The following is a 25299-nucleotide window of genomic DNA, read 5'->3' as shown; positions in this document are numbered from 1 at the left end:
AAACAAAGCCAAGCAAGTGGGAGAATAATTCTACTTGAATTTTAAAGGAATTGTGGAACACAATAAAGGAAATCATTGTTTTTAATGTAATGCAATTATTAAAATTTCTGATGTATTTAGTAAGAATGCAAGTGAAACTGCGTCTCATGCATGATATAATTCACCAATTAATTATGTGCTTTTGAATCCTGTCATTTTACATCCAGATAGTAAAAAATTTTACTCTTTCATCAAAATTTTTTTTTCTATGAAAAGGTTAAGTAATATAAACTACAAGTGTCTAAAAACTTTTAGTGAATTTGACTCTGAAGTCAATTACCTATGTATTGCACTGAGTTTGTAACAATTACAAATTGGAATTGCTGCTATCAAAGCAATTAATGTACTACATTTAGACAGAATATTGTTTAAGAAAAATAAATTTTTGAATCTATTCTTACCAATGCAAATAAAGAGAGGCTGATAACACTGAATAGCATATGCTTGTGGAACCAATGATCAGAACACGTCAACTTGAACCACTAAGAATACTATCTTTTTTAGGAAATCTCAGATGGAACTGGCAACAGATCCACAAACACCTACGCATGTTTAAAGCAAGTATTAAAACAATGTGTGCATGGAGGCGGGTGGAGGCGGCTTGCTCCCAGGGGCAGGCTGATCTACGCACCTGCCAGCGGAAATAAGCCTCACGTGTGTGTTCTTTTGCCTGCCCGAAGGAACAAGTCCCCAGCGGCGAACTACCCACCGTGACTGAAGCTGAGTGCAATGAGAACACGGTGTATCGGTGCGGTGCTTACCTTCGTCTTCAATTTTTGAATCTCTGCCTCTGTGACTGCATGTTTGATTTGCAACTGAAAATTGAAGAGAGAGAACAAATCTCAACTGAGACGGTGCACGCACATTGCTCAAGTTTCAGTGGCTGCAAGAACACCTTCAGTCCATAACGGAAAGCCCTTACACCGAGTGCTGCAGCGTAGCGCCGCGTAAAACACCCAGGGTGTACAACGACTCAGGGCAAGGCCGATCAAACACAGAGTTCACAGCTCGCGCGCCCTGAGCCGAGGTTAGGCTACCCATGCCACTGCTGGGGGGACCAAAGAGAAGCAAACGCGTTTTCTGGCCCTCTTTGCAGGTTGTCCTTGCTTGCGCGCCCAGGTCGATGGCTATGCCAAACGTGGAGGAAAGGTGGCGCTGTGGCCTTGCGAGTCCAGCACAGCTGCAGAGCTGCCGCGTGGGGGAGGGCAATACACCACGCCACCCCAGAGCCCGTGGGCATGTTCGCAAATGGCTCCAAAGGTGTGGATCTGCATTTCCGTCTCCCCCAAAGTCCTACATTAGGGGAGCACTCAGATGCCCGGGGAGCTTACAGAGCTCCCTGCAAGGGTTGCTGCCAACCTTGGCTTTGTCCTGTTTTCATAAGAGTAGAACACATTCATGAATCAATTTCTTTCGTAAGGGATGCGTAAGCCGGATTCCCGCGTCTGGGCTGACATCCCGGGGACCAGGTGTGTTTGGAATTCAGGATTCTCTACCACCAGGGTCTATGCGGGCACCTTGTAATCTCACGTGACGGGGGACTGTTGTCACCCAGCTGTTGAGCGAATACTGGGGAACGGGCGCTCAGGCTGGGCTATGCTAGGCCACCAAATCACAAAAAATGTGCGGTACAGGAGTCTCTTGGGGGCCTCACAGATTTAGGGCTGTGCATGAAGGACCCTGAAGTTGCACTGTTATGCAAACAAGGAAGTCTAGCAGCTTCCTAGTGGAGGAGTGTGAGTCAGTAGGCAGAAGGATATGAACTCCCAAATCATCACCTGAGTCAGAAGCCACAGCACGGTGCACCGTGCATTTCCTGGGCTGTTACCAGTGTTGGGGGGGGGGGGTCTGTGGGAAGGATCAGACAGAGAAGGTCCACAAGCCGAGGGACCCCTCCTAGGAGCCCCCGGGGGCTTTGGAGGCTGACTGGTCTGTCACTGGGCTAAAGTCCCAGGCTGCTCTTGGAAGTGCGATATTGCCCCACCGCCTTCTTCCCCACTTGTCCTCTTCTCTTTCTTACCTACTCCCCCGCCCCCTCCCCCAGGGGGGCATCTTGCTGACCTGGGTCATTCTCCTAAGTACTTCCATCCCCAGGGGTCTCCAGAGAGGAAGGCTCTCCAACTGGAACAGAGAATCCTTTTCTGAAGTCCAAATAGCCCTTCCTGGCTCTCTTGGCTGCCTACCATAGCCCGGGTGGGTACACAGCCTGCACTTCCTGCTGCTGAGCAGCAGCTTTTAGGCACTAGTGTGCCTGGCTGGGAACCTGCTTGAAGCTTTTGCAGCCACCAGATGGAAAGGGTGGGGGAAGACAGTGGCCCTGCCCCTTGCCACTGGTCTCCATGCCCCGCCCAAACTTGTGCTGTGACCGGCCAGTCAGGTGGGTGCATGCCTGATGAGTCCCAAGGATGGTCCCTAGAGTAAGCTCAGGACTGTCCACTCAGAGGCCACTGGGCTTCCAGAACTCACTTTCCACTTGGGGACTCTGAGGGCTCAGAAAGCCCTCACCATCAATCACCATGAAAAACCAGGCCTAGACTCTGGAGTTTTAGGCACTGATTCAGTGCTACTTCCCTTACAAAATAAAAATGGACCCAAGTGGCATTTCCAGAGGCGTTCCTACTTAACAGGATACTGTGAAGACAGCCCCTCTCTTCCCCTGTAATAAACCTCCCCCAACCAAGGTGACAAAGTCAAAGGGCCAAAGTGCCTAGCCATTAGACACATGGTCTCCGTGCACAGGGGCAAGTACTCCCATACATGGCTTAAAGAACCAGGTTATCATGCAGGCACTGCGTGTGTGCATGTGTAAGCATGCAGATCCACGTGCCTGGGTGACTGCCGAGTCTCTGTATTGAACAACTCCTTGCTTTGTTTTTGTCCTACCACGTGCCAAGTATGAAGAATAGTTTCGCTAGACCACTTGAGTTTTGTCTCAAGACTTACCATGTAAATGCCTATGTGACAATGGAAAAACTACTTCGTATTCCTTTTGGCCTCCTCTGGAAAATGCAGTTTCTTGTGAGATCTAATCTTCCTTGCAGGGAGATTAAGGGGAGATGACCCTTGGAAGACATGTGGCACAGTGGCTACGCCTAGTTTAAGTTTTAGTTAGTTATATACTTATTCCAACTCCACTTCTCAGCTCACAGCGCTGAATGCCAGGACATCTCTCACCTGAAACCAAATGAGCGCCTCGGGCTCGCCTCAGAAGAGTAACAGGAAATCATGGCCGCACATCTCACAGTGAACACTGCCCTGGGGGAGTGGAGGAAGCATTGTGTCCTTGGGAGAGAACTCTCTTAGCTGGGTGACCGAGTCAGTGTCCTGCAACTGTTGGGGACTTGGAGCTTTCTCTGCTCCTGTCACTGTGACCCATGGGCATCTTCTCTTGGTCTCAGTTTCCCATAGGAAACATGAGAGGCCTGGGTGGTAAGGTGTCCGAGCCCCTCCCAGGGACTGCACGGGCACTCAGGAAGGAATAACCAGAGGATGGTTATGGCTACAGTGTCTGGGAGGTCCTGTCCCACACCAGGATTTTTGTTTCTCTGAATTGCATAACTTTGATAAAGACACTGATATGTGGGAAAAGCCTAGGTCAAGATGTGAGGCTGCCCACGTGGGTGTCCACTGCTTCCCATCTCATGAAAAATAAATCACCCAAGAGAGCTGAACTCATAAGCAGTGAGGTTAGAGGAACTGATAACAGCCTGGAGCGCTACCAAGTATAACTAACTTCTTCAAGAATAGGGAGGCAGGATCCTTTATGGAAATTCAGACAGCTTCAGTAGATACCAAAGTTTTAGTGGGTGTTTTCTAAGCACTCCTATGACCTAAGAGTACAGACAGCTGGCTAGTTTAATCCTATATGAATAGCAAGAAAACTTCTGCAAATTTGTCATATTAACCGAAAAAGTAACAAAAATATATTAGACAGTAAGAAAATATGCATTAATAAGCTACGCCACAGAGCTAAGAGATGCTGACCAATACCAGGAATGTCACTGTGCTTGTTTCACACGATAGGACGTTTCTGAGGCTTTTAGGCCCATCATCTATTTTGTCCTCTCCCTTTATTGTGAAGGACTGTATGAGGGAGGCAGTGACAGGTGCGGGTGACCTAACTCTTCAGGTGGGAAGAGAATTTTTTTTACTGGAAGTAGGTGCTGGAGTATAGAGGAGCCCGGGCCTGACTCCTACTGCTTGGGGAAACCTTTGTCACGTAAGCCTTACAAACACCCAGAGGCAGACATCATCGTCACATTGCAGGGGAGAAATGATTAGTCCAGGTGGAAGGCAGGGGCCACTCTGAACAGCCTCTGAGTGCAGGATGGCTCTCTGTCAGCTGTTGATGCTAAGCACAGAACACCTTCCTTGTTTCTCTGTAGGCATTTGGGGAGGGAGGCCAGGTGCCAGGTACCTGGCTAGTCACCCAAGCCACATGAACCTGACAGCCGCCCTTGTTGACACTGACTTCAGAGATCCTAACCGATCCACATTCTCAGAGGGAACTACAGCCCAGGGCTGACTATCTCCACCTTTCCATCCTTTGCCCTTTCTACCTCAGACCCAACAGTGGAGCCACCTTCTAGGCAGAGGGCTGGATGGGTTGAGATACCTCCCCAACATGAGGAAGAAACAGCTGCATTTCAAAGGAGTGAAGGAACTCGCCAGGAGAGGAGCAGCTGGTAAAAGGTTGAGTTCTCTTCTTTGATAACAGGCCTGTTTTCCTTACAGAGATTTATGCCGGGGATCAGTAGCCTTTTTCTACAGGGCAAGCCCTGGGGTTTATGAGAAGGGATGGATTGGCTGGGGGAGTGGGGGTCAGGGGGCAGGTCTACAAGGCTGAGTAACAGAAACAGCTTGAGATGCCTGTCGGGGCTTTGGGCATCAGAGCATCTGGGTTTGGAGAGAAGACTTGGAATGTGAGGAAATAAATAAAAAGAGAAGATGAAGGATGGCAGTGTCTTTTAGCCAAAGACCAATCACTGCCATCCCTCTTGTCATTTTTTAACATGAGTGTCACAAGAGTCACCCTGAGACTTAAGTCCTAATCAACATACACGTCCTACAGAGAACAGCTCTCATTGGCCCTCTCAAGATGCACTTGTTTATTCCTTCCAAAAAGACGAACATGGAGCGTGCATACTGTGACTGACCAGTGCAATCAATACAACTGGCTAGAAATGGAAACAGCCACAGAACATAATGACAAAAACATAAACAGCACAAAAACATAAAGGACAAAACTGGACTCTGGTACTCTCTACTTGGCAAGGAAAGGAAAGGAAAATATTTGTTTTTAAAAAGTAAAACAAACCAGCCAAGCAGTATCTTTGTAGGAACGATTTTCAAGGTAGTATTAGAGATATAATTGGACAAGGGCCCTTGCCTCTTACAAAGGCAAAAATGCAACTCAATATTTGCATAGCAAATCACTTTACATCACTTTAGATAAATCAGTTTATATAAAAGTGATTTCAGAACCGGCACCAGACTTTTTAGAAATTATCCTTGTATTTAGCTTTGCATTGATTTGTATTTATCTTTGTACTGATCTATGTCTTAACCCCAAGAGAAAAAGCTCTAGAAAAATTAGTCATCAGTACTATATTAGCCAACATTTTGGTGTTGTTAATATCAGGCCATCCCATATTCTTTTCATACGTGGCATCTGCCTGTGCAGTAACAAAAGTGCTCCTCTCACGGAAGCTGAGTCTGACTGAGTCAAAGCACGACCCACCTGTTGGTCATCCTGTAAGCAGGAACTTATAAGCTGGTTCTTAATGAGGATGGTGGACGCAGTCAATTGCTCCTTTTAAAATAGAGTGTTCATATGTGTTTAACAGAAAGCTCTTCAAAAATCATTTTATCATATAACACCATAATATTTCCAGTTTTGGGGGGATATTTTTAAATAAATAAAGTCACACAACTTTTTGACGGTGATTTCTTCAAAAGTATAATGTGCTCCTTGGTGCTAATAGCTATGACTAGGGAAACATGGAGCAGCCAGCTGTACAGTAACCAGCCAGCAATTTCCAATGTAGCCTGTCTTTGCTTTCCATTGAATTACCAGTAAAAGCACATTGAAAAAAGCAAAAACATACTACCCTGCATGGGCACTAAAACTAAAACATGATCGAGCTATACAGATAAATTAAGACAAGTCCGATGCCAAAGAGACACATGGTGTTGGGAATATGGACAACCTCCATTGTCACACTCAGCAGCAGGACCCCAAGTGGGTTCTCTAACTTCCCCCACAGCTGCCCAGGAAGCATTTTTCCCATAGAACAAGAAAAGAGTGCATTATAGACGAGGGCATGGGAGCTGGGGGGCGGGGGGTGAAAGTCCTTTAAAAAAGAAGGAGAAAGGGATATTGGAAACTATTCTCTTTAACCGAACTGAATAACTGAATGGTGAGATTTGGGCATAATTCACCTTACAGCACAGAGAATTTCCCCAGACAACAGATGCTAGAAAAAAAGCAAGTGGGCTGAAAAGTGGATAAATAATGCATCTTTCTACTGTAGGTCTAGAAAGGGACATCATAAGTTTTTAAAAATGAGTAATGACTAATGCTATATAAACCTGCTCCTCCCTTGTTTCAAGATTAACAGAAGAAAATAGCTAAGCATAAGTCCATTAGCAGAAACTACTGAGGAAGGTGAAGACATTGGATTGGAAGCACAAATAAGTAGACTGTGGAAAACGCTAAAACCTAAGCAAAGATACTTTAAGGTAACTTTCTGTAATGTCAGAGAGAATATAAAGCAAGAAAATAAAGATAGTGAATAAGAAAATGACACGTGAATAAAAGGAATATGCCATGTTAGAAGTGCTCAAGAATGTAAAGAGATTGATTGAAGTTAAAAGCACAGTTAATGCTACAGAAAATGGAATGTTGGCATGACAAGACAAATCTGAGAAAAACTGCTCAGACTCAGGCTAAAGAGGCAGAAAAAGAACCACTAAGACATACTAAATACTGATGACACTGTGTGTACATATACAGAAGCATGAATGTATATATAGGAAGCACAAATAGCAAGCAACAAAGCCTAAAAAAGTGGAATAAAATGAAAGCAAAATAAAATGAAAACAAATTAGAGGAAAAAGCATTAACAGAAAGGCATATTTCAAAATGCTGCGATTAGAAAAGATTAAAGTAAGGTGAAAACATAAGACCTGAAATGCCAGGCTAACATTAAGACTTTTCCTTTAACACATGATTGCAGCAAAGAAGCCTGCTCTGCAGATTCTCAAGGCAAAGTGTGGAGAGAGCCAGCTCACGGGCATTTGCTTGTGACACTCATCATTTCTATGTCAATCCCAGGATGGAAACCTCCTGAAAACTATGTCGTCCATAAACACTTACATTATATAAATATATATTCTGGAAATAAAAATCTCAGAACTTAAGAATTAGGAGATTATACTATGAAAGCAGTAACAGTGGAACTTGATTAGTCTGAGAATACAACTACTTGTTACAAATATTATTGTTAACTGGGAACCTGAGTCTTAAAACTGTAACAACTAAGTTTTAGTTCCTACATCTTTTGGAACCTAAAATTGTTTTATATAGTAAGTATTTATATGAAACTGTTTATTCTCAATTTTGAAAATTATATAAATATGAATACTTTTGAACAATTTAAAGATAACTCTTTGCAAAAATCAATAAGCATAAAGGAACATAAACATAAAAAAAGATGAAAGCAACTAACCATGGATAATTCTAACAATGAATTGGTTAAATTTTCTTAGTAAAAGATACAGACTCCAAGATTATGTTCTTTGTAAGTTATAATAAAACAAAGTACTGTAACTATGTTTATGTCTAAAATAAGTATACATTTGTCCTGGTGTGGTTATCCAACAACTATAAAGAAAAATGTAAGTTTGAATATTAACATTAGACAAAAGATTCTCAATGGTAAAAAAAAATCATTAAATTAAATATTAACATCAAAGTCAAATTTTAACATCAAAGCTATAACACAAAAAGCACAATTCTGAGGTGTAATTTTATTGTATGACTCTCAATTCAGGAAGTTCAGTAAGGAAGATTAAATGGGAATATAAAAGTGTTAAAACATGCATGGTTTCTTGCTACACAGGAATCCCTGAGATTCTGCTGTGACAGTCGGTCATGTCCACATCAAGTGTCCCTGAGGCTCTGAAATAAAATGCACACGGTCACCTGCATTCCAAGTGTCCCATGTTAACTCACAAGAAAAGTGCCACTTTCAAAAAAAAAATCAAATATAAAGAGAATATTACCCAGTCATAATAGAAGAAACATTAAAGAGTTACAAATTAGAAACTATTCCCTCACATTTTCAAGTCAAAGAGAAAATAAACAGCAAGAGTCCAACCCATACACAGTCTAAACAGTGAAGGCAAGAATGCATCATGCAACCAAAAGATGCTGCCAAAAGCATAATAACAAGAGACAGATTTATAGTTCTAATGGCTTTCACATAGAAACAATAAAATATAACAATAAATTACACATTGATTTCCAAGAAGTTAGAATATGAGAAGTCAAGCATTCTGAAGAAACATAGGAATGATGAGATTAATAACAGCAACAAAAAGGGCGGAATGACTGAATTACATAGGGGAAAGTTTCCAATTTAATGCAATACATCAAACTAACAAATGCTATTTCCTTCCTCTCTTGAATTCATCTATGTAGAGGCTGAAGAGTAAAAGCAACACACCAAGGCCTCAGGGTCTCATTCATCAACGAACATAAAAGCGTGCAGGGAACGCTTAAAATGCAGAACACTGGTGTTTCCAGGTGTCTTTGGAAAACTGAAGATCTGAGGCAAGGGGGGTTTGGCAGCTAGGAGTCGGGGATGGCAATTTATCTGCCAGCTGCAGGACGTAGCCTGGGTATGCCTGGATCTGAAGGCAAACAGACCAGGGCAGCCTGTGTTGTGCCCCGGAATTGTGCTCTCCTGTGCATCCCCAGATCACAGCAGGAAAACAGCAGCAACAGAGCAGCCGGCTAGTCAGTGTCAGGGCAGCCCTGGACGCCCTTAGAGTCGGGGGAGCTGCAACTAATTCCATCAGGAAAGGTGTATGTATCAATACACTTAACTGAAACTTCTGAAATACAAAACAAACACAACCCAATGAGGGGGAGGTACAAGACGGTGTAAAAGGTTATCAATGGGTTAACTGGTTAAGATAGATACCAACATGCTCTATATATTGCTAGGCAAAAATAACCTAGGACTTTGTAAACTTGAAGGGTAATAAAATCAAAATGTAGTAACTTTGAAGAACCAGATGAAAATATGACATATCTACTGACAACCAGGCCGAAAATTTAAAAAAAAAAAAAAGAAAAGAAACAAGAACGAAAAAGTAAACTGAACAAAGGTGGCCAGACATGTTCTAACACTAAAGCGACTAAAGTTAAGTGTAAATTGACTGAACTTGTCAATGAACTGGCAGAAACTCCCTGGTTATACAAGACTAAAATTTAGAATAGGTTGCTTAAAGAGAACACACTGGAACAAAAGGCAGGACTGGCTGAAATTCACGGTATGGAAGCAAAAACAGATGTTGGGAGGCAAATAAAAAGAGGCCAGCGCTGACATTCTACCATAAGAAAAACATAGATGATCAGGGGTAAGAGATAAGTTACAGAAGATCAAAAAGGTGTAAAAGTCATGAGCATACCTGGCGCTGGCATCAAAGATTTAAGGTGTATCAAACAACAACTGCCAGAACTACGAGACGGACAATCAAAGCTTGTGGTTCGAACGCATGATTTGCAGAATCAGCAGATCAGGAAGGCAAAAATGTAAGCCGTGCTTCAGGAGAAATGCATGTGTGCACTTGAATGATTACTCGTATACGTTCAGCTGTATATGAAATGCATACTAAGACCATGCTAAACTATTAAATATGTATTGCTGATATATTTTTATATTTACACATAGCAGACTCAAACCTAGTATATGCTTGGCAAATACTGAAGCAAAACTGTTGCTGAACTAAGTTCTAAAAAAAAAAAAACCTCAAAGATTTTAAACAGTCATAATTACATGGAAAATGCTTTCTGATTAGCATACAATAAATCTAGAGTCCAACAAAATCTAGCAAAATAAATGCTGACATGCCTGAAAAGTAAAAGAAGAAACTACTAAATAATTCTTGTGTTAAAGAGGAAAACACAAAGGAAATTACATATTCATGATAATCTACTCGTAAAAACTCAGGTGGCTGAAGCGATAATCAGAAAAGAATTGCTGCATTAACTTTGAACAATACAAGGATAATTAAGAATAAATGAGTAAGTGCAATTGATCAATAATAAAACAAAAAGGGAAAAGAAGAAAGATATTGACAGGAAACAATAAAATGATATTTTAACTTAAAAAACAACTCATTAGGAATATGGCATAATAACCTCTCTGAAGGCAAGAAAAAGTGAAAACATTCAAGTAAAGAGACAAAGGGCCTAATTGCATAAAATAATCAACTACCTAAAAAGTTATCTCATAAAAATATGGTAATTGATACAAAAATCCTAGAAGAAATATTCACATTTTCTTTAAAAACGTAAAATTACAGTGTTGGCCTCTCCAGGTTGAGAATTTGTATTAAGTAATCATTGTTATAAAGGTATTTAAAAATCTTCTTCCACAAATGCACAGTATATTGCTAAGTAGCAACAAACTTTTGAGAACAGGAATTTCTACCTTATGTGTAAGTCTCTCTGTTTTTAATACAAGCCATTTTTGAAAATAGGAAATAATTTAACTTACATTGACAGCAGTACATTCCTTTAGACAGATTTTGATAATCTATTTTGATAATCTAGACTCACTATAATTATATTTTCTGTTACTTATAGGTGGACCTTGATTTAACTGACAGTGGGATTGTGCAGACACACTTGCCTTAAATGTGCATTCCATAAATTTGAATTTAAAAAGTTGGTATAATATAAATGTCAGTCCTCTGCCAACTGAATTAGAGGACAATGTAACTACAATAAGAATGTAAGTTAATTTTCCAAGGGAATTAACAACATGATTCAAATGTTGTCTTGAATACAGTGAAAAGTAAAGGAGTATTCGAAGAGAACAGTTAGATGGCTCTGAGTCTGTCAATGTTGATGTATATTTTAATGGTATTACCCTGAAGTAAAAGTAAGGAGTTGGGAAAGGACATGAAAGACAAAAGCTTGCAGAGTGCACAGGTACAGATTCTGTACCCAGCAGGGTGGCTCTCCAATAAAAGGGAACTGGACCAAAGACTATTTAATGAAAGAACGGCCAACCTGTAGGTTTTCGAGAGACATTAAGATAGGCACTGGTCTTATACCACGCAAATTCCAGCAACCCCATGTAAGACTGCATCAGTAGCAGTGGTCAAGCTATGATACCAAAAAAGACCGCAACACAGTTAAGTCTGTATCAGTCTCTTGAAATAAGTCTATGGATGCATTTAATATTAATAAAATAGAAGAAAAGAATTACCAGTGGAATACTGATACTTGCTTTTTTTTTAAGCTGGAGACAATCCTCCAATTGTTAAAAACTAAAGTTAACATGAAACTACAGTTTTTGTTACTCTGACCAAAAATAAATCCACCATGTAACGGGGAAGGGGTCCAGATGGTGCAGCTCTCTGTACCAGCTCTAGCAGAAGTTTACCGTAAAGGGTCAGACAGCAAATCATTGAGGAGGTCCAAGCTACAGAATCTCCTACAACTTGTTGATGCATTATGGAATCAGTCAAAACAACAAACAAAGGGACACAGTTGTGCTCAAGTAAAAGAGTATCAAAAAGCATAATAAAGAGAAAAAAGTGCAGTAGGCTGCAGTAGCTTGCAAAATGGTGCCAATTTAAGACATTGTCTAGCTCAATCGTCTAGTCAAGACAACAGGCGGTAGCACCTGACAACCCCAAAGACTTCAATTCCGACCTTTTGGTTTCCGTTACTGATCAAAGTTGGACTGAGAGCCACAACATTCAAGGGAAATATCTTAAAGTGCAGGTCAATTATTTACTCTTTTGGGTATCTACATGTTTAGACCAAATCAGGGCTACAGTGAAACTGATACAAAAAGGACATCCCTCCTTCCTGTTCAGCTACTTTTTGGAGAACTTTCTTCCATGGACTGGTTCACTCCCCAAATGGCTGCAATGGCCAAACTGAACTGATATGAATCCAGGAGCCAGGAGCCTCCTCTGGGTCTCCCACACGGGCGCAGGTCCCCAGGATCTGAGCCATCCTCTGCTGCTTTCCCAGGCCACAAGCACAGAGCTGGAAAGGAAGTGGAGCAGCTGGGACATGAATTGGTACCAATACAGGATGCCAGAGCTTAGAGAAGGAAGATTAGCTAATTCAGCCATCGTGCCGGCCCCTATAACTCTAATGTTCAAATAAATCAGTCAGTCTTTCCTTAAAATGGAGAGGTTGCCAGGAATGACTTCGGGTATTTGTCTTCAGTGAGGGCAGACAGACATTTGCCCAGGATAGATAAAGTGCTTTGCCCACCTGAGCAGTTAACAGGGAAGGAGGGGTTATGCAGTTATTAGGAGCACCCCCCAGTAAGAGAAGAGCTGCTGCCTCAGGCTCTGGGATGGCTTCCAGCCTTGCCTCCAGGACATGGATTCTAGAGGTGGCTGCAGGTTTTATCAAGTGCCCCTCCAAAACAGACACTTTCTCCTGCCTGATTAGCCCAACAGAAGGTGACAGCTTCCTGCTGTTGTCAACCCCAATCTGCTTCATCTTCCCTTCTGAGCTGTATTAATTCTGTTCAGTGCCTCTTCATTAAATTCTTTCCAATTAAACTCCTTGAGTACACCATCTGAATCTTACCACGATACTGTCCACTTTAGGAAAACAAATAAAAAAGGCTTTTTTTTTAAAAGAAAAATCATAACTTTCAGAGGAAAGCTCATACCCAGGTACCAAAACCTACCAAACTGAGAAAATACTAGTAGACGTCATCATCAAATGGCATATTGGGCTACAGCTTGAAGCCATGAGTTAGATATGCGGCAAAGCTACAACTATGTCAAACAATAAGCATTTCTACTAGTGGTTTTAGAATGAGATTGACTTAAATTCTAGCTTCGAGTTCGAGGCTCAGGACATGGGGTTATTAAAAGTTTTCATCTGATTATTCTCCATGTACTACTCAAATAAAAACAACATGTGCTTAGAGATGCAACGTGCAGGAGCAGCGAGGTGCTTGGCAGATGTGTGGCTTACCTCTTTGAACTTGTGGCTCAGCTTGCTTGTATCGAGGTCTGATGGAGAAAACATGTCTTCGTTCTCAGGCAGTTCAAAGACCTCAATGGCCATGTCCCCGCCAGGAACAGCAGGCCCTGCCTCGTCTTCCTCTTCATCTGTTGCGTATTCCCCTGTCTGAAAGGGAGGGGATTTCAGAACTCCAGCTGTCCGCACCCCAAGTGGACATGGGTTACATGAAAACATTTTTATGAAGGAGAAATGAAACATGTCACCCAACAGTAAAAGTATTAAGCCAAGCATGCTTCATGCAGCCGATGTTATAAACAAATGTTAGTTCCAAGGTCCAAAGTGACAAATCTATGCCATATGTACGTGAACATCTGAAAATCAAATGCTATCAGTAGCACCTTTAGTATAGCAGCAAGAGTTGGGGTCTTTCAATCTGAGTACTGGATAGTTTTACTAAATCAAAGTATGGTGCCGTAGGGACATGGGCAGTTTCTTTAAATTCCTGTCTCCTCCTTGAGTAAGCCATTGACCCAGGGAGCAAGGAACAAGGATGCAGAGATCAAATCTTTGAGTCGGAAGGGACTGCAATGAACCCTTGCAAAGGTTTAGCATGTTAGTTCTCCCAAGCTGGAGAGCTCACTCAGTTCTGTTTCTTTTCTTTCCTTTTTAAATTACTGTAGTGGCTAACTGTGACCTGAAAGATAAACTGAAGGTTTCTAACAGGCTAGGACTGTTCTGCCAGAACAGAACTTTTACATATTTATTTTGTGTGTAAAATAGATGTGTGTGTGTGTGTATGTGTTGGGGGTGGTTAATTTCACATAAAACAGTACACTTGCAGCTTTTGTTGAGAAAGCCAAAGATCTGTGCATGTTAGCCTGTTTTGATGTTATAAGGATTGATCTGAATCCCTGGTGGCTATTCCTTGAGTGGCTTGCGTCCTTTGGGACATGCCTCAACTTTCCCCAGCCCACGCTGCCCTGTGCTGTGAGCCTAAAGCTGCTTCCAGCAGCCCAGACCCTGCAGGTGTCTGAGTTCACGACCCCTGCAGGAAACATCACTCTACACCACTAACTTCCAGAACATCATTACAAAGTAGCTCTTCTGCCAGCCGCTGGGCTGTGGGACAGTAATTCAAAGCAATTGTTTGAAATCTTTACCTTCAGATAGAATTCAAAAAGATAAATCACAGATTCATGACACTCCAAAGACCAAAGTTCACTTAATTCAGACCATCCTTCAAGTAGTAAAATGCAGACAGGAATTCCGAGTGCCTTTTAGAAGAGCCTTCGTGAACCATGTGTGCCTTCTATAGGCTCCGCATCTGACTGCTGTTCCTCCCGCGGGTTCTGCACCGCGGTCTTCCTGCTGAAGCTGAAACACTTTCTTTTTAGAGTTATGTTCATGCATGAAGGGAGTTTGAACATGACCCTCAAACATATGGATTCCTAAGTGCCTGGAAGACCACACCATTGCCTTAATCGCCTTTTAGACGTCTCCTGTTCAAACAAAACAATTCCAGCTTCTTTTACAGCACTGTGCTACGACTTTGCCCCACGTGTCTCCATGTTTCTCTAAGTTGTGGAGCCTGGAGATTCCACCGTTCTTACTGAGGAAGTGAGAGCTATGGGGGGAACATGGCCTCAGCACCCTTTAGACCCCACTGCACCCACAGGGCACCTGGAGCTGGGGGTGTCTGTATGGCTTAGTGTATTTATATCGAACAGCAAATTGTTTTCCTGATTACACATCAGTTAACAGGATTTTTAATTTAATTTTATTTTGGTTGTTATTGGTGTTCTTCCTCAAACAAAATCAGAAATGCTTTTAATATCACCACTCTCTCAAAAACAAACAAAAACCAAAAATCCTGAACCTTGAGTGAACCTGAGTGGGGAGGGAATCGGGTGTAGCCGACTGGACAGACACAGTTCAACGGTTGACCCCTCTTATCCGGAAGCTGTGTGCCAGAACCCACGCAGCCAGGGTGGTTTGTGAGAAGCCCGTGTGTGTACACTGGCAGTGGGCTCCTCACCTTTCTGACCCAGCAATCCAAACCCTCAGCAGTGAGCTGCTAATTCTCCGACCACAAAAGGACATGGAACACGTGCCCATGACATACATGAGGACGCACGCCACCCACTTCGAAGTAGCTATAACCCTTTCTGAAGCTTTTGCCACGATGTCACAAACGTATAGGACTCTCCTAAAAGAGAATTCAGCACAACACTGAACTTCACTCATAGAGTCAGCATTTTAGTCACATGAGACTTTTTTTTGCTCCTGGTTTGGCCATGCTCAAGCCAATTCCTTCCTGCTTTAGCACGACCTGTTGTCTTCATGTTTCCAATGATGTTTTTGCTGGAGAAGCAAAGCCTGATGCAGCAATAATATGACACATTTTAAGCATGAGTTAAAATGAACAATTTGATTTCCCTTTGGCCAGGCTGAAAGCAAATATGTCAGTACTCTGTGTGGGAGAATTAACATAAACACATGCCTAGGAAGGGACGGAGATGGAACAGGATCTAAGCATGTATTCTCTAAAAAATAAATTTAAGAATGACAATTGTATTTACTTAGTACTCTTTAGATGCTCCTGTGGGGGTTTCGATAAAGTCACAGCATTAGGGTAAGTACAGCATAGCCAAATTCTACTGAGCACAGGTCTAGGTTTGTCATTCATGTGTGCTGTTTTGAAACTACCTTCACAAATGTTATTAAAATTATAAAGAATCCTTCTTGATTCTTCTGTAAATTTTCCCTTTCCCAATCCCCATTATTTACACTCCTGCTAAAATACTTATCAGTGCTTTCAGATTTCACTTTACAATTTTTTTCTCATTCTGATTAGTTCTGTAACCATTATGAGGATAAACTGCATCTTTTACTGTCTTGAATATACTATTTATTGTAAGCCATGGATGGTGCACTCATTTTCTGTGGCTGAACATGTGCCATTCCCACCCTGAATAGGCTTTAGAATAACAGGTGCATTTATCACAGGACCTCATAGACATCTGAAAATGAAAAAAAAAAATAGTTACACTTAGTGGACTGAGAATTTTAGACACTTCTGATTTTTTTTTCTTTGTTAATAAAAATTGCTTTTTGTGGTTACTCTGTAAGTAAAATAAGTGACACAGAATTATTTGTTAGCATAATGTTGTAAATCCCAAAATTAGATCGGATCTAATCTGAAAATTATACAGGAAGATGGACAGATGCTGTCACAAGACAAAATCGCTCCAGCAAAGTTTTTCCACTGTTGGCCGACACCCACCCTGCTTCTGGCCAGATTAAACCTCTTTCAAGCAGTCTCTTGACATTCTTTTCTTTCTCAACCTCCAAATTCACCTCTACTGTGTTGAGAATAGTTCTTAGAGTAAAAACTGATAGATTGTAAATGTTCCATTTCATGTTCTTATCTATCCTCCTAAGACATTTTTAATAACCCCATAAAAGGGAGGATTCGAACAATAACCAGTTTGCCAGTGACGGTGTGTCCAGCACTGTGCATTCCTCAGTGCTGACATGCTATGTTACTGTGCCATCTCATCTGGGCTCAGCTGAGCCTCGGAGAGGTTACTCTGGGGGAGACCACTAGGTAAGCTTGTGAAGCTACTACATTTGATCCACCCCAAGAGCCTGCAGTGTACTCCAGGCCATATTTCTGGTCCACAGGATCTAAAGCACCTTGGGGAGAAGGGGATTTGAGAGTATGTTCTTTCCTGTTTTCCTCTTCCAAAACCTTGCTACATAATCCTGCTGTGTTGGGATCCCCCCTCTGGGACATTCCACATCATTGCATTTACTTGCACCTGTGTTTAGAGGGATGTAAAGTTCCTGTGCTCTCCTAACACCCTTCCTAGACAAGGACACAGAAATCCCCCTGGAAAGGATGGGGGAACAAACAGTTCCTGGAGGAATGCAACATGAAGACAGGAATCATTGGAGAACAAACAAATGTGTGCAATTGCCGCTTCATGTTCCCTTAAGTCACAGTTCATGGTTTTTCCTGTCTTTTAATTGCAAAGTCAAGTCTTTCCCTCAATTTCTGATCTGCTGACTGATGCTTGAGAATTCTCATTAGAAAAACTACAGCTATGGCAAACAATTTATAAACTGGTTATAAAGCCTTTAAAATGTCTGGAAAAGATCATCCCGAGGAAATATAGGTACAGTTTCTCTAGATATTTAGGATTGGCCACGCATCTTTTGAACTACTAGTCTTTACTGAATCATCCCAAAGTATTCTATCCAGCTTACAGACTCAGCAATCTCCTCAGTTTTATCACAATGGAGTACTTCAGAGTTTCTAACAGGACACAATTAGAATCACAAATGAAGTTGGCAGATTCTACCTCTTGATAAGAACAAAAACAAAACCTTTTGGCTATGGAGAGGGCTAGGATGTGCAACAAGGAAATGCAATATTTATTAGTCCACATTTTTTTTCAAGGAACAGATTGTGTCTCATATTGGTGAGTTGATTAAACAGGATTCAAAAACATGCTTTGTAGGCACTTAAACCTGGTTCAGATTCTGCCTGGGAGACACGGGGAATATCATCTCCCAGATTTTTGCTTCTGTTTCTTCATGTTAAAACAAACAAACAAACAAACAAAAAAAAAAAAAAAAAAACCTTATAAAGGTAGTTCTTTGTATAAGAAGGTCATCACGGGAGTGATTTCGATGGGCCAACCTGTAAAGCATCTGGTAGCTGCTCAAGACCTGTGACCATTGGTGCTGCCAAAGCCACGTGCTGAGGCCCCTCCTCACTGGACATTGCAGAAGACTGTGAAGCTTTGGTTTCCCACCAGAAGATCTTGATACATGACTTTTACAAGCAAACTGATCATTTCTGAAGTAAAACCCCTTTCCTTTACTGAAACTACTTCTTTTAGTCCAAGAATAAAAGACCGAGAAAATTCTGTCTCCTGATTCCTCACTCAACACTCCATCCACTCACCTGCCCCACATATCCAAGATGACCATGCACACACATTGGGAAGCCAAATGAAGTGACTGCCCTTAAAATCTCTCTAATCCACTTCCTTGATGCACCCACCTTACTACAAAACCCACCACCCTGCAAAGTTTCCTATGTGCCTTTTCTTATCAACTTCTTTCAAGTCCAAGTTCCTTAGAGTGGCAGGTGTGATTCATCCTTTCAATCTCAGAGTGGCTGCTGCATTGCTTGGCATATAGTGCACCCTGAACAAATGTTTGCTGAATCCATTCAGATAGCTGTAGTCACATCTGCATGACGAGGCCAGCCCTGATTTTCCTGTTAATCTTGGCTTTCCAGCATGAAATCTAGGGAGGCACAGCTGCAGCTGGGGTCTAAACGACCCTTCGGGGATTTTGTTCTTGTTCTTAGGTTCAACCAGTAGCAGTAATTTTTTGCTCCAGCAATGTTTGCTGTGGTAAATTCATGGAAACTAAATGGTGCTAATCATACAAACAGCCTTAATTACACAGTTTTTGTGGGAATTTGGTTATACATATTTTCACTCTCAGATCTGTGAAAGAATGGAAGAGAGCTGCTTTTTCTTGGGAAGAGAAAGACCTTGATCAAACACTTGACTGTTTAGAATTCTCACATCTTCACCAGCCCTGCAGCTGGCTTTTGGCGAAAGCACTGCCTTCTTTACAAAGGCTCTTTCCACATTTTTTTTCGTCAGTGACTTCTGTGTGTCCTTGGTTTATGTTTGGCCACTTACTCTCTTTGACTATCAGCTGAACATCTATAAAGTAGGAATGATGACCCTTCTTCCCAATACAGTTGTGAAAGTTTATAGAAGTGATCAATGCAGAGTCTAGAATATGTGAAATGGTCCCCTGAGTGATTCTGACTATTTCCTCCATCCCTTGTCGCTTTCCAGGACAACATCACAATAGAGAGCATGACCATTTGGGTTGCAGAGATCAAAGACCCAAGGGGAAAGACGGAACGCCACAGAAGCACAATGGTAGGTAGGTCATTGGGCTTGTGTATTCAAAGCTCTCTTCCATGAAATTGTGTTGAAGATACCAATTTCACAAAAATGATGAGAAGAAATAAAGCATGTAAAATATTCAACATGATCTCTAGCCCACCATATGTATTAATTTCTCCTCTACTTGTCAAGCTGTTTAAAATTGCGCTGTCACTTTTGTAGAGTGTTCCCTGAATGTCACCCCATTCTTTCTCTTGTCATCAGGTGTAGGATCCCTAAGATCTCTGTTCTGATGTAGCCTCCATGTTTGCTGCTTTAAGGCTCTTGGTGCCTCTAGTCATTGGTAATATCACCAACAAGTGATTTTTTTCCAAAATTCCCATCAGCTAGGGTAAACATTTGCCTTGTCATTAACATATTTTCCAATAGCTCAAACCTAAGCTTTTTCTTCTTAAATTTTTCTACCAACTGTGGTAAGTGGTTCATAAATCAGCATTTCCTTTTTTTTTTTGTTTTACAGTACTTTTATGGACTACTTCGGTTTTTGTCACTTTCTTTGTACTGAAATTCCCCCTGTGATCCCTGGGTATCTGTGACCTTCTAGCATTCCTTTTCTGGGGAAATGAATTGGACCCAGTGACTCAGCGACTCCCCTATAACAATCAGAATACAATAAGAATGATGGAATATGACTTCTGAGAATAGTTCACAAAAAAGATTGCAAATTGGGACTCTTCTGTTGGCTTGTTTTTTCTGTGTCCCTGTGCGTGTTCCCAAGCCCTTATTATTGGAAAACAAGCTGTGATAATGTGAGGGAACGAAGAGGACCACGTTGCAAGGAACTGGTGTTTCTGGCCAACAGCCAATAGGCAGGATGCTGCCAACAGTCACATGAGGGAGCCCTGGGAAGTGGATCTTCTGAGTCCTGTGGACAGCTGCATCTAAGCTTGGATATGGATCATCTCCCAGTTGAGCAGTTAGATGACCACAGCTCTGGCTGATGCTCTATTTGCAGCCCTGGGAGAAATCTCAAGTTCAAGGCATCCAGCTAAATGGATTCACAGATACTGCAATGGATAAATATTGCTTATTTTAAGTTGCTAAGTTTCAGTGATAATTTGTTATAAATAAATAGCAGAGGGTGCTGTCATCATATATACAGGGGAAGAATCAGGGAAACAGTTTGGGAACTGCCAGTGAGCAAAGGCTAGAAAAACCTTTCAAGAGTATATTAGAGTAAGCCTGAATTGCCTTGAACAGATTGTTAATGAAAATCTGGAAAATGGAGGGGAGGGATTTGTTATGTGGTAGCAACAAGCTTAACAGCATTATCACCTGCTCAAATAAGAAAGTAGAAAATGTTCCTAGTGAACTGGGTGATGCAATAAGTACATTTCCAAACAAAGTGTCGAAGGTGCTACCTTATTTCCTTCATTTTGTATAGTAAAATGTGAGAGAAAAGCTTATAGTACCACTAAATAAAACAAGAAACCAAGATTAGATGTGTTTTAAAATCTTTAACAGACTTAAAGGCTTAAGCAACAGCTTCCGAGCCAAGTTCAAATCCAGGTCACTGCCAGAAGAATATAGTCTAAAAATTAGGCAGAGAGTATGACCACGAAATCTTGTGAAGAATTCTGAGTTAGGACAACCAACATTTTTATAATGGTCAGTAAGCAAATGTGCCACTGTTCCAAAAGGAGACACTTCTCTGTTTTCCAAAGATGTTCACTGTACAAATAAATCAAAAAGATCTGCTGCGCCCAAGGCAGTAAGATAGCCATGGAGGAATTGCCTTGCAACAACAGCCACCCACACTTCCACTCTGTCTTGACTTGTGGTGACTCTTCCCATGAGGATAACAGTCCCAGGGCCACACCGATAAATGTGACTGAGAACGGTGAGGAGAGAATTTATTCAGTCTATTCCACAGATACAATTATGCCCCATTATCAACAAGACTCCAAGCAGCTAAACATGCACAACCTGTGGTATTGAGATAAACTATGTTTCTAAGCTCCCGTGCCCGACAGGTTAAGCAAATTCCATAAACCACTAGAATCTACCTTAGAAACCCATGTGGTTTTGTGGTTTTCTCCCTAAGCTTCTCTGTGATCCTACTGCTGGGTCTATAGTATTAACAGGTAAATGAGAACGTTTCAGCAACTGCACAGACTTGGCTCAATTCATGGTCTACAGTGACTCTGTCGTCCAGAATAGCCTTGGCAGTGGATGCAGGCTGACCTGAACACTCCACAGGACTGAGACTGTGTCATGGATCACATCACCTGATGTCAGGAGCAATTTTCTTATGGAAGGACTCCAACCACACTTCCCAGAGTCCACATAAATAACAGGTGAGTTATCCTCCAGAGGAACCCTTGGCTAATGCATGGTCACCTCGTTTTGGAGAGACTAGGAAGATCTAATGTTGACAGCTAGAAGATCACATGGTGGACTTAAAATAGAATATAAATAAATACATTTTCTAAAAAAGATTCTTCTTTAAAATATTCTTGAAATGGTTTTCTAGAACATCCTTGACATCTGTGGTACAGTTATATTAGCATCCCAAACAATTCAGTCTGTTGCCACAGTTTCCTTCCATACTTTGCCATTGCTAACTAATCTGGTGGCCTGTAATTTCTAAGCAACAGGCCAAACAGTTAGATCACCGGCCACAATATAAAAGCAGTTTATTATATATAAATAAAGTCAAGGGGCGCAGTATTGACCAGAGCTTCTAAGTACAGTCTGCCTAGTGACTGTGCCATGTTTGGGGTCTTCTAGCTGGTGCTGAGGATGAAAATCCTGATAGATTACATTAAATAATTTAACTGAACACCAGTGAACCCAGCCTGGGTATTTTTAAAAACAACAATAAACCCATGAACCAAGGATGCCACTAAAGTACAGGTGTAGCTTCTGGAGGCAGAATGGCAGGCAACACTTTTTCCAGACAGTAATGGATGTTTAAGTCCCAAGAGCTAGGTCTGCAACTTCCTGGTATCCATTGCTTCCATCTGACAAACAAGGTTTGTTAGCTGTGAGTCCAAGCCATCCTGCTGGCCAGGACTTGAAGCTGACTCCTCTCCCACCAAGAACATGCAGCCAGAGAATCACAATGGTCAGAGATTGGTTTTCAGTATTAGTTTAGCAACATATTGATAGCTAACTTTTGGAGAAGAGGTGCTTTTGGCGAATCATAAGCTATTACTCTGGTATTACTGTGCTGGGAAATGGCCTGGACACTGTGGCATCAATTGGTGCCTGAAAAAGACTGTGAGTTTGCTGTGTCCCCCTTGGATGCTATCATGTCTGTGCTCACTGTCATGTCCCCCTGTTGCTGCTCTACTGTGGCAACCTCAGAATGGAGCATCTCCGCTAACCCCAAGGGAACACAGCTTGGAACACATCAAGTCCACCACACATTTAGCAGTGCAGGCCATCTATGAGGTCACTTAAGTCCACTTCTCACTGTGAATCCCACCTTCTCTGGACATCTTTCCCACCATGAGACGAGGTGAAATCCTGCATTATGAGCCAATATCCACACAACCAAGGTGTTAACGTGTCTTCTCCCCAAAGTTTTATGGCATTCTCAAGGGGTTCATGCAGCATGTAGACTCCCTGAAGGCAGTTCCACCCCTAGCCATTTTTCTCCTTAAAGCAGCTGAGACAGAAGGGGAGGAAGCATCTGAAGTGTGGAAGCTGAGAGCAGCTGTGAGCCACTACCAGGCATATTGCCTTTTGTTCTGAGAAGTGCAGTGCTTGCTCATATTTTAATCTAACTTCCAATGTCAACAGTCCACCCAGTACAGTATATAACATAGGCCACCATTACCGACGTCCCCTGTTTAGTCTGGGGAAGCTGACTCAGTGGACACAGCCTTACCTCCACAGCAGGGATTTAGTTACGGAGTCTGTCTTAATTTGAAACCCTCACTAGCGCATTGTTAGAACATCTCTGCAAACCAAGTTTTAACAAAAGGGATATTGCAGTTTTCCAGGATGATAAAGTCGATGCTAAAAAAATTAGTGAGATTATTTGTGGAAGTTTTTCATTCTCCACTGGGTTACTTTCATCAACATTAACAAACCCAATGTAAGGCAGTCAGTTTCCAAACACTTGCAGAGTTCGTCAGTTTCAGAGAAGGTCCTTTATATCATAAAGATTTGAAAAAGAACCCAGAACCAAAGTTAGTCAGGGCTGTGGAAGCGGAAGACGCCTTTATAGAACTGTTCCCAAAAAATTAGACAACTGGAAGAATATGTCTAACTGAATTGCTGATTTCACGTCTTTGTATTTCTTAAACACGTTTTATATTGCCCTGGCTTCTTATGCTACAAAAAGACACTTTAAAAAAAGTTTTCTTGCCAAAAAGAAAAAAAATTGAAACCAGAAACCTCAAACTCATGCTTTTATTTTCAATGCCCAAAGCTGAAAGGATTCTTCTATGCTGTGATTATTGAGCCTTCTTGTAGGTTATCCTAAAAATGCAACTAATTGAATTCTTAACCATATAGATTTATAGGTTCTACAGTAAAATGGCAAACTTCTTGTAAGTATAGAACATATTTTCCATGACTCAATATACTTAATTCAATTTCTGTTTGTAAGTTTACCTACAAAGAGGTAAAATGCCAGTGCCTGTAAGTGTCTGATGTACATTTTTCTGTATGTGGGGAGAGAACCAATGATCCCTCATTTTCCCACTGAGACCCAGAACTGAACAGTCAACAGACCAAAGTAGATCTCTGTAATTCAAACGTCACACTGCATTTCCAACTGGCAGTGTTCTGTGAGTTTCATTTTGCTTGCCAAGAAGACAATGAAACATTTATTCTGAAGTCAGAGGAACTGTGGGAAAAGACTGAGAAATTTGTATTTCCCTGAATTTCTAATTTGCAAAGGAGGATGAGGGCACTGAGGGACCACATGTTACTACTGTTGCAATGACGGCTGATCATGCAACTAACTACATTTTGGCCATGGCAGTGTATTTATGCAAAAATGGACTCATCTGATTATAAAATGGTATCAGATCACCAGGAAATCATTGAATTAAAGAATTTAAGATACATCAAAATTTAAAAGTAAATTCGACAAGAATGTCTATGGGGCTCCCTCCCCACAGAATCCCTAGTACCCCACTGTCGGAGGGGGTGAGCTAACTGCCCAACATCCAGCCTCCGGGTGTGGGAGAGACAAACAGATAGGCGGCAGGGGTTCCATCCGAGTAGTTCTGGTTTATTTGGGAAATGCACACTCTTATATGGAACAGCGAACAGCCTCAGGCCAGGAATTCCAGGAGAGAAGGAGAACTAGGAGCCGACTGTCATCAGCAGGACTGTGAAAGTCACCTCCCATAGGCCAGGGGTAGGTGAGCATGCAGTGTTCTCAAGCACGGAAATGGCCCCTGGCCAATCAGTCTTTCTTTAAAGCAACCTGATCCCCACCCTGGTTCATGTCCAGGGCTCTTCCATTGGTCGCCATCTTTTGACTTAGTGACTTTATTTGCTCTTCAGCTCTACAAATGTCACTGATGATATTTCTATCGACAGTTTATATATTAGTGATAAACAAAATCTCAGTCTTATAATTATCTCCTGGATAGATAATCCCAGTCATTTCTTCACATGATTATCCTATAGTTGGTGCCATCAATACCTGCATGTGTGCTCGCACACACACACACACACACATACGCAGCAAGTGCAGGCTTTCTCATTTACTGGATTACTCCCCAAATGCCCACAGGGCTACAACTGGGCTAGGGTCAAGCCAGGAGCCAGGGATTCAATCCAGATCTGCCTCATGGATGCCAGGAATCCAATTATTTCAGTCATTATTAATTCCTCCAGGGGGTGCATTAGCAAGATGCTGGAGTAAGGGGCCAGAGATATAAATTAAATATTCTTATATGGGACATAGGCATCTTAAATGCTGTGCTATAGACCAATCTCAGAAAATTCCAACTTGTGAAGTGTTTGCAATACCAGGATTCAAAGGCCTCAGTGTTTCTGGCAACTGCATGCTAGATTCTGAGTGCTGACTGTCCCTAGCCCATTCCC

At 41.8% G+C, this 25299-nt stretch overlaps 1 protein-coding gene across 5 annotated transcripts in view; it reads right to left on the bottom strand.

Annotated features, from left to right (window-relative positions):
• Positions 1 to 25299, bottom strand: part of PPP1R9A (protein phosphatase 1 regulatory subunit 9A) — a 231490-nt gene that overhangs the window by 45009 nt on the left and 161182 nt on the right. For all 5 annotated transcript variants that reach the window (XM_040964969.1, XM_040964971.1, XM_040964970.1 and 2 more), the window contains 2 exons: positions 13292 to 13447; positions 801 to 854 (listed from right to left, as the gene is read on the bottom strand). In XM_040964969.1, coding sequence (XP_040820903.1) covers positions 801 to 854; positions 13292 to 13447 — 210 coding nt within the window. The remainder of the gene's footprint in view (positions 1 to 800; positions 855 to 13291; positions 13448 to 25299) is intronic.

Source organism: Ochotona curzoniae, unplaced genomic scaffold (genome assembly GCF_017591425.1).
Source record: "Ochotona curzoniae isolate NIBS_2020 unplaced genomic scaffold, NIBS_Ocur_1.0 scaffold_3835, whole genome shotgun sequence".
Lineage (NCBI taxonomy): Eukaryota > Metazoa > Chordata > Mammalia > Lagomorpha > Ochotonidae > Ochotona > Ochotona curzoniae.
This window is presented reverse-complemented; position numbering and strand designations above follow the sequence as displayed.